We start from the raw sequence: 9,553 nt of genomic DNA, 5'->3' as shown, positions 1-9,553 counted from the left end.
GCGCCTGGGGAGGGAGGGAAGGAGGCAGCTGGGTGAGGCCGGGACATGGTGCTGGTAGTTTGGTGTTCGCCGTGGGCGCTGATGTGTCCTCCCCACCCCCCGGCTGCCCCGGGGATGGTGTGGTCCGCCGCGTGTTCCCGCCACCCAGCCTCACCAGCCCTCGTGCTCGGGCTGGACCCGGCACAGTGTTTTTGCAGCGGGTAGGTCCTTAGACTCTTAAGGTATTTACTGTGTGTCTCTTAACTCTTTCTCTGACACGCAGCTTTTTCATGACATTTGCCAGGGAGCGCAGTAAATGGCGTAGTAGTTCCCTTGGCCCAGGTGTCAGTCTGTTCCAGTTTAGGGGACAGCATCCTGTTTGCTGCCGTGACCCTTCCGGGCAGGCTTTGTCATCACTCAGTCCCGAATGAGAACAGTGAGGCCCACAGAGGTTAGCTGTCTTGGGACCCTGTCGCCGGCAGGAGGTGGGCCAGAGAGTCTGGCGTGAGGGAGGCCCTGTTCCTGCCCCGTCCCTGTCTAGCCGCGGGGTCCACTGTAGAGTCTGTTCCCCTGATTTCCCAGAGCCCCCCAAATTGGAGAGTCCTGGTACACGACCCCTAGGCCTGCACCGGCCCTCCTTGCGAGGCTGGCGTCCCGGGCATGAACATCATGAGGCTCGTGGGGAGCTTAGCGAAGCTGCTTCTCCCAGCACACTCGTGTTGAAAATTAGTAACAGGAGGGGCGCCTGGAGGGCTCAGTCGGTTGAGCGTCCAGCTTTGGCTCAGGTCACGATCTCAACGGTTCGTGGGGTTGAGCCCCGCGTCGGGCTCTGTGCTGACAGCTCGGGGCCTGGAGCCTGCTTTGGATTCTGTGTCTCCCTCTCTCTCTGGCCCTCCCCTGCTCACACGCTGTCTCTCTGTCTCCCAATAATGAATAGACGTCAAAAAAAATTTTTTTAAATTGAGATCAAGAATTTGCAAAAATACTTCAAACCGTCTGGCGATAGGGACAAAGAGATACGTTACGATTTTTATTAACTTTGACCTTCGGTGTATTTGCGTCTTCTCGTGAGTCTCTTTTCTCACTCGCTACGTATGACCAACGTACGTCTAAGGTTGACGGCGGGGAAAACCACCTGAAAGGGAAGGGGGCCGAGGGTGGGTGGGAAGGGCCCGGCTGTGCATCAGAGCAGCGTGTCCTCACAGGGCGCTCTCACCTGCTCCCAGACCATCCAGCCGTCCGAAGCTCCCCGTCGGCCCCTGCTCGTCACTGTCCAGTAGCCCCCGACCCCTCGGGACGTCAGGCCCACAGAGCTGCTCCTCCGCCTCTGCTCCCCTGCCTCAGGTCAACGGGGGCTTCCGGGCCCCTCCGCACCAGCTGCCGGAGGCCAGCAAGCCCCCCCGGGGCCTCTGTAAGAAGAGGAAGAGGAACCGGAGGGGAGAGACGCAGGGGCGGGGCTCGGAGATGCGCGCCGTGGCCGCAGCCCCTCCCGGGAAGAGGAGAAAGAAGAAGGGGAAACGCGCGGGGGCCGTGGACGCCTCCCCCCTGCAGGAGGGGCAGGTGCAGAGGCAGCACCGGGGCCTCGAGCGCGGGAAGGAGGGCCGGGCGGAGGTGCCCGTGGACCGCCTGGAGGAGGAGGGCGGACGGCAGCAAGAGAACGGCCAGCAAGCGGGGTGCGTGGCCGACGGCCAGCACGTGAGCGGCAGGAAGAGGAGGCGGGAGGGAGCCGAGGGCCTCGGTGCCGAAGACGGCCTCCCGCGGGACCCACCGTGGCACAGGTGAGCGCGGGGAGCCAGGCGGCCCCCCCACCCCGCCAGTGACCCGGTCCGACCCAGGTGGGCGTCGTCTGGAAATACAGCGTGCCGACCAGGCTCCTAGGACGTGGCCGCGTCGTCAGGTGTCTCGCCGGAGCCAGAGCCGGCTGGCGCGGTGCCTGCCCCGGTGCGTGCCCCCAGGCGGCAGGCGCCGAGGCCGCGTCATCCGGCCTGTACGACTTGCCCGGGTCGGTTGCGGGTATGGGCTTTTCTCCCCGACCGTGGCCTCGGGCAGCTGGCACGCTCTGTCCTGCTCACGTCGGGGGGTGGGGGGGGGGCGGTTTCTCAGGGGGGGCTCTCCTGCACAGTTAGGCATCTGCCATTTGGGAGTTCCGGGGCGAGTGAACCCCCACTGTCACTCCCCGTTTGCCCAGAGCTGACTGTTGACTGACTTCCCAGCAGCTGTCCTCTCTTGGATGTCACCGAGTCAGAGGCCAGTACAGCATCTCCAAGGAAAAAGAAAAAGAAAAGAAGGCAGCAGGAGTCACGGCAGGAAGTACAAGAGAACGAGCTCCCCGAAGCCCGCAGGGGCGAGACGCAGAGGGGCCCTGCCGTCCCTGGGAGCCAGCCCTCACCGGCCGTGAACGGCAGGCGGCCCGGGGACCGAGCAGGTGTGCACCCACCGAGGAAAGGGAGCCGGGGGCTGGGCCCGGGGCCGTGTAGCTGTACATCCGGGGAGGGGACCGCAGGGGAAGGGGGCTGGGCACAGGCCTGCTGTATTCCAGAGGCAGGTGCGGTGCAGGGGGAGGGGCCAGGAGGAAGACCTCTTACCTCTGCTCTGTCCCCGTGGGCAAGCCGCCTGCCCTGGGGGTCTCTGCCTCCCCATCCGGACAAGCATTCGGCTGTAACTACTCTGGAGAAGCAGAGAGGGTACGCGTGCGCTTCTCCACATTCTGGGAATACTGTGTTTTTCCCGATTCAGGGCTCTTCCTGCCTGAACTTTTCCGTCGGGATGAGTCCTGGGCCATCCAGCCTAGAGTTCCTCCGTGACTCTTGAACTTGGAGTGTCGGCCTGTGTTTATATTTGGCCTTTTCTGAAGATCACGTGGCCTCTTGCTGCCCGGGTGCCCAGTGTTTCGGCTGTCCCCAGGCCTTAAACGCCCGTGGCTCAGCACCTCCTCTGGCTTTTGTTTCCTTGTTCCCTCAGAGCTGGCCAGCCTCAGCTGGGTGCTCCTGACACGGCGTGTCCGCTAAGCGAAGGGTAGAGAAGGTCACCCCTGCTCGGGAAGGGATCCGGCAGGCGGCAGACTCCGTGAGATCTGCTCTGCCGCCGGGGGATCCAGTTACGTTCGTGCCTTTGGGGGCGAGCGGGCTGCTGGGGAGCGCTGTGTATTCGTCCAGCCCCTGAGAAGCGAATCTGGCTGGGCGTTCATTACCGTGGGAAGCGCTACCACGAGGCCGTGACGAATAAGGCGGCCAGCCTCTCGAGGAAACGTCCGCACGGAGGTGGCCACGGAGCAGCCTGGCCGCGGTCGTCAGACCCCGGCTTGCTCTGTCAGCACGCTGAGCACGTGGAGACGGCGCTCGGGCCGCAGGGCCCACCGCTCGGCGCAGGTGCCCCCGCGGCCCCTCGTCTGTTTGCTTCCCATCCCGAATATCACAAGGCTGGGCTTCGTGGGCAAGGGCCTTCACGGCCAGGAGACGGGGAGAGCCTTGCGGTAGCTCAGCGGGACCACTGGCCCGGGCCGTGCTGTGGAGCAAGCAGGAGGCTGGAGAGGGCAGCGGGCACCGGCCGAGGGGCACCGCGCTCGGGACACGAGCCCACAGTTCACGGGGTCACTGACAAAAGTGGAGGCCAGGAGAGCAAGGTCCGCTTCGTGCTGAGGGAAGGGAATCGGTTCTGGCAGCTGCAGGCAGAGGAGCTCGGGCAGAGGGTGGGACCGGGCAGACGTCGTTTCTAGAAGCCTGAGGAGGGTGGTCAGAGCCGTCAGTACCCAGGTGTCCGCGGTGGCCTGGCCGTGCCGGGACGGGGCTGAGAGACCGCCTCCCCGGAAGCTGAGGTGATGACGGTGCTTTGTGGTTCCCTCCGGTTCCGGCCCCTCATTTGCGGCCCCTTCCCTGGAGGAGGCGCCGGTTCCCACGGTGGGGCGCTGGGGTTTTGGTCTTTTCCGAGAGTCGGGGTGGACGGTGGCCCGCCTGTGGAGAAGCAGTCGGGTCCCTCGTGAGAGGCAGACGTGGTGTTTGTCTGATTGTAGGGCAGGCACGGGCTCCTCGCGTGTCCTGGGTCCGAGACGGGGAGGCCGACGTGCTCCAGGAGCTGCTTGAGTATTCCTCAGATAAAGCCTACGGGAGGAAAGGTACCGGTTTTGAGCCCGGGCAGCGCAGAGGTCTCAGATGGGCCCTGGGGTCGCGATCCTGGGGCGCGGGAATTGCTGGGCTCCAAAGATGAGCCGAGGAGTGTCCGTTCAGAACCGGTCCCTGGGGGCGGGGAGAGCAGACCCTGTGCCCCTGGGCGGCGCGGGCCGGGCGGGCACGGGTTGGAGGGAAACATCCGGCGCCTGAGACCTCGTAAACGAGGGCGCGGGTCTGAAAGGGACCAACTGCGGGCTGACGATGCAGAGCCAAGGACGTCTGCATGGAAGTCACGGAACCGCTGACTGTCCTGCTCGCTGCGGGCCCCTCTGCCCTCCCCCGTCCTTCTCCGCACGTCCGTTTCACCAGAGGGTGGCACTCGAACGTTTGAGTGTATCAGGAGTAGGCCCGTCCCTGTCTACACCGCGTTCTGGAAGCCGGTGCACAGAGGTGTCTGTTTTGCAGTGTTGACGTGGGACGGCGAGGTGTCGGCCGTCAGTCAGGACGCCATTCAGGACAGCAGATGGGCCCGCGCGGCCACGGTGATCGACGACTGGGACGAAGAGTTCGATCGAGGGAAGGTACGAGGTGTGCTCGTGGCCGGCGTGGCGGGGTGCTCGTGGTGGCCCCGCTGAGGCCTGGCTCAGGGAGGACTAGGCCCTTTGGGGCGGTTGGAAGTGGCAGGGGCCTCGTGAAGTCGTCCGGGACGGCGGGAGGTGGGCTGCTGGGCTCGATGCCGGCCTGGCCGCTCTGAACGTGGCGTGGCCACGGACGAGGCGTCTGTCCCCCGCTGCTGTGTTGCTTCCTCGGCAAGGTGGGGACAGTGAGGACGCCTCCCACGGGCCACACGAAGAGAAAGCCTGTTGATTTGGTGGCATGTTGAGATCCGTGTCCCCCCCCCCCCCCCCCCCCCCCCCCGCAGTAAGCCTTCACGAGGGGCTGCGGGAACGGGGACGAGCCCTTTTTGGGAATTGTGATGCCTGCGGTTTCTTGACGCAGGAAAAGAAAGTGAAAAAGTTCAAGAAAGAGAAGAAAAGAACCTTCAACGCCTTCCAGAAACTTCAGAGTAGACGGAACTTTTGGTCTGTGACTCACCCAGCTAAGGCTACCAGCCTCAGTTACCGCCGCTGAGTTTGCTGCTGTCGAGATGGGTCAGTGTGTGTGTGTGTGTGTGTGTGTGTGTGTGTGTGTGTGTGTGAGAGAGAGAGAGAGAGAGAGAGTAGGGGATGTCAGTGTGGGTTCTGGGCTGTGTCTCGTGCATATGCGTGTGTGTGGTGAGGTGTGTGTTAAGTGTGGGGGTCGTGTGATGAGGTGTAAGGGTGGGGGGTGTGGTGCGTGTGCGCGGGACAGAGCTGGCTCCATCTGATGTCACGTGATGACTGGTGTGGACACGCCCTCCGGGTCGTTGGCGGGAGTCCCAGGCTCTCCTTTCTCGTCAGGAGCAATGTCCTTTGCCCCACAGCCTCCGGAGACGAGGTGTCCTTCCTGGGTCCTGTCCGTCTGAGCTGAGAGCAGCCCCGCCGAGGACTTTGTGCCCCGTGGCCGCCAGGCCGGCACCGCGAGCCCGCCGCAGGAGGACGGCCCACGGAGGCCCTGGGCTTCTTTGGATCGGGACCTCCGGTGTCACGGCGTGAGCCGCACGGTGACGCGTAGAGCGGGTGGCAGCACGCCGGGCCGGCGGCGCGTGTGGTCCGCGGGGGGCGCGGGGGAGGACGGTGGCCGCACCCCTCCCGGCGCATCCTCGGACGAGAGGCCCAGACGTCCGTCCCTTGCTGCTGGCGGCCGGCGCTGCCGTCTGGTCCCGGCCTCCCCGTCTCTGCCGGGGCGGGGGGGGGGGGGGGGGGGGGGCCTCTGTCTATGCCTTACGTGTCCCCTCAGAGGGTAAGCCCGGGGCCGCCGCCCACCGCACTCCTCCCTTTTCTGGAATCGGGGGCGGCCCTTCCGGTGCATCGTCCCCTGCGAGAGACTCTAGGCCGGCTCCGGGGAGCAGGGGCCTCGAGACGATGTGCCGACACGCCTGCCTTTCCGGCCGTTTATTCCGAGGTGGCTTTGCCATTCCTTCCCCTGCAGCTGCAGCGACCCGCGGGTCTTTATCGAGGTGGTGGTCTTGGGGTAGAATCCTTTTCTTTTACTACTTAATAGAAGACTTTCGTTTTGACCAGGTCTGTGGCTTCCATTAGCAACGTATTTCCTTCCCCCAATACGCGACACTAGCTTTATTCGCTCAATTTTGTGAGTGCTTTTGAATTTAGATGATTGTATGATTCGAGATCACTTTTTTATCTTGCTCAAGCTGTGCCTGCGAACTTGTAATTTAATAAACGTGGGAAACCCGCAGTCGAGGTGGCGTTTTCCGGAGAACAGACACGTGACCCAGTAGTAGAGGGCGTAGAGGTAAATCTTAGAGCGACTCCACGGTATACGTCTGTCTGCACTTCCTTTCCTCTTGGGAACTTCCGTCCGCGTGGAGATGGACTGACGTCTGGTGTGGACCTGTCCATCCTTCGCGGCCTGAGGCCCGCCGATGCCCTTGTCCGGCACCCCTGTGCCGCACTCTTCCCGAGCCTTGCCGCTTGCTCGGGGACCGGGGGGTGGGGGGGGATCAGAAAAAGCGTTACGTGTTTCACAGAGGGAGGTACGTTAATTTTTTCACGGAGGTAGTTGTGTTTGGTTTTCCTTTCTGTCCTTCTATTTCTCTTTGGAAAAGGTGGGAGAGTACTAATACCCTGGCCCGCTCTGGGGCTGCTTCTGGTCCCAGCAGGAAGCTTGGGTGCTGTGTCACCTGTGCGGAGGCCTTTTGGTTTTTCAGAGGACGGAACCTTGTTCGTAGATGAGGGTTGCTCCCCACCCCAGTCCCCAGTGTTCTATGGCCTTGCCATCTGCCCGTTTGGGGGGGAAGACAGGGGCCTTTATGGGCAGGGCTTTTTTTTTTTTACCCCCCCTCTTGCAGTGTTGACCTTCATTCTTGTATGGCCCTATTTTTCTGGAACGTTCTATAGTTGAAAAGGGAAGTTCATTGTCTGCAACACAGAATTTGTCTCTTTTCTCGCTCCCTCTTCAGACCAGGCTCTTCCCTCACCCGCTGTGTAATTATGAAGCCTTTTTCTAGGAAAACATGCCCGTTGTGTCTTGGGCGGTGCTGAGCACTGGCCTGCCTACAGCATTCGTCACTGTTCCGTAGGGGCAAGCCCTTTCCTCCCGCAGAAGGTCGTCAGCCACACTGGGAGGGGGAAAGGGTGAGCCCGGAAAGTCAGTCCAAACTCTAGGGGATGTGTAAATATATAAATATATATAAGTAACGAAAGCTTTTATACGATTGCAGTCACTTGGTTGACTTAGGACATGGGTTTAATTTAACTTTGTGTTTGGGGGGAAGGGTCCCCCTCTCCCATTGGTCCCGTGCGGCCTCACTCGCCTGCCTTTTCCCGGTGGGCTCAGCCCACTGCGTCCCGTGCGCCACGCCTCCGCTCCCGGGGCTGAGGCGCCCCAGACGTTGCCAAGATCCGGGTGCAATAAAACGAGTTTTTGTGAGCCCTGCCCGTGTCCTCGTTTTCCTGTTTTTCTCCCTTGGGTTTTGTCAGAGTTGCATTCCAGCCCCCCGGCACAGGTGAAGGCTTCCCCGCGGTGTGGTGCTGTAACCCGCCGGTACGTGGGAAAGCGTAGAGCAGATCTTCGTTAAGGAAGAAGAGGAACCAAGGGGTTTATTCAAGTGTATTCATAAATACGTTTATTGGAATTTAAGACAGAGGAGCCCTTTGAAGTGGCCCGCCAGGCCTCGTGGGTGATTTGCAGGGAGGACTGCGTTGAGGAAACTTGGAAACCGTAGCATTCCACTGAGGTTTTCTGCTGGTTGAATTTTTTTTTTTTTTTTTTTTTTTTTTTTTTGTAACCGAATAACGTCTGGGTCTCTGCGGGGAAAGAGGAGAGAGAAATGATAGGTTTTATCGAACTGTGAGTTTTCTTCAGTCAATCCTCCCGGCTTGGCTGGTGCCCGGCGGAGAGCAGGTGCGGCCGCGCGGGTCGCGCCCCTTGAGCCCCTCCTGACGCGGGCAGACGGGCCCAGCTGCTCTGGCCACACGCTGGGGGGCGTGGCGAGGAAGACTGGATGCCGGGGTCCACACGGGAGCTTAATTGGGGCTCATCTGCTGAGCGGGTCTGGAAGCTGGGGGAGGCCACCGGGGGCGGCAGGTCCCCGCACAGGTGACCGTGACCGTGACCGTGATCGAGAGGTTACGTTTGGCCAGAGCCCCACCTGCGAGTGGGAGACGGAAGCGAAGGCGGCCCTGGGCTGGAGGCAGGCTTCCGGCAGGTGGGTTTGGTTCCGGGCGCTCCGCGAACACCACCGGGCAGGCCTGTTCCCGAGCCCCGCGGCTGCTTCCCTCTTCCTCCCCCTCGGTGTCTCCTCCGAGTTCCCACCCAAACGCGCCCGTCATACCCGGGGCCTCTGCCCCGTCACTAAGAGCAGATGAAGTGAGACCACAGCCGGACGCACACCGAACGGGGTGCCCGGTGGGGTGGGAGAGTTTGGGGCGGCTGATGGCAGCCCAGAGCCCCGGCTGGCAAAGCCCAGCTCACGTCCGTAGTTCATGAATCGGGCTGGGCGGCGGTAGGCTGGGGGTCCACTTCAGCTCCGGGGCCCGGCGGGCATAGGGGCAGGACCACCTGCTCGTCGCTGTCACTTTTCCAAACTAGGGCTGCCAGAGAGCTCAATCTCCCAGGTGGCCCGTGGTCTCCAGGGCAGGGACCAGCGGCTCTGGGTGGGAACCACGAGGATGTCTGTCCACAAAGCGTGGGGTATGTTTTGGTGGATGATGTCGGCATGAGCCACATCGTGCGGGCGTCTGCGTGTAGGGAGTTCCCGTGAGCCTCCCGCACTACTTGCGACAAGAGTTTGCAAGGTCTGGTTGGCGCCGTGGACTCTGGAGTCTGGTGGGAGTGGAGGGAAGACAGGTGAGGACGACCCGTCCGCTCGCCGGCCAACAGTTGCCCCAGGACGGCAGTGGAGAGGTGGGGAGCTGGCATCCAGGAGCGGAAGGTTCCGGGTGGGGGAAGGACAGCTCCTGGCCTGGGTGGGCAGTTGAGTGGCAGAACCAGTGTACCAGGGAGGCCAGTGGGTGACAGATTCCCTGCGGTGATGCAGTCACGCCTGAGGAATGCGCACGTTCTGGGAACAGGAACCTCGGGAGGGTCACAGGGGTGAGGTGTAGGTGAGCTGTGGGCTCCGAATCTTGGGGTTCAGAAAAGTCCAGGCGTTTGGCCACTGCCCCCACCCCCACCCCCCCACGCGGGGAACCCGCTGGGGTCACCGTAGCAGTGAGCGTGCCCTCCGGTCCAGAGAGGGGCCTGAGTGCCAATCCCTGCCCTGAGTCTCGGGAGCGTGGACAAGCCTCCGTGTAGACGGGACACAGCAGGGGAGAAGGAGCCCCTCGGGGGGCCGTGAAGACGCCTGGTTCTTGGTAGGTGCTCAG

The 9,553-nt window shown here is 62.5% G+C and overlaps 1 protein-coding gene across 5 annotated transcripts in view; it reads left to right on the top strand.

The window, feature by feature from the left end:
* The window catches only part of USP36 (ubiquitin specific peptidase 36), a 36,919-nt gene extending 28,966 nt beyond the window's left edge, over positions 1–7,953 (top strand). For 3 of the 5 annotated variants that reach the window (XM_042965709.1, XM_042965712.1, XM_042965708.1), the window contains 6 exons: positions 1,185–1,757; positions 2,193–2,404; positions 3,989–4,090; positions 4,551–4,666; positions 5,085–5,236; positions 5,548–7,953. In XM_042965709.1, the coding sequence (XP_042821643.1) occupies positions 1,185–1,757; positions 2,193–2,404; positions 3,989–4,090; positions 4,551–4,666; positions 5,085–5,216 (1,135 nt within the window). In that variant the 3' untranslated portion in view covers positions 5,217–5,236; positions 5,548–7,953. The remainder of the gene's footprint in view (positions 1–1,184; positions 1,758–2,192; positions 2,405–3,988; positions 4,091–4,550; positions 4,667–5,084; positions 5,237–5,547) is intronic. The other 2 variants (XM_042965711.1, XM_042965710.1) reach the window with 2 other exon arrangements.
* Positions 7,954–9,553: the final 1,600 nt, after the last annotated feature.

The sequence above is a fragment of the Panthera tigris genome, chromosome E1 (genome assembly GCF_018350195.1).
Source record: "Panthera tigris isolate Pti1 chromosome E1, P.tigris_Pti1_mat1.1, whole genome shotgun sequence".
NCBI lineage: Eukaryota > Metazoa > Chordata > Mammalia > Carnivora > Felidae > Panthera > Panthera tigris.
The sequence above is the reverse complement of the archived record's forward strand: the minus strand, read 5'-3'. Positions and strand labels throughout refer to the sequence as shown.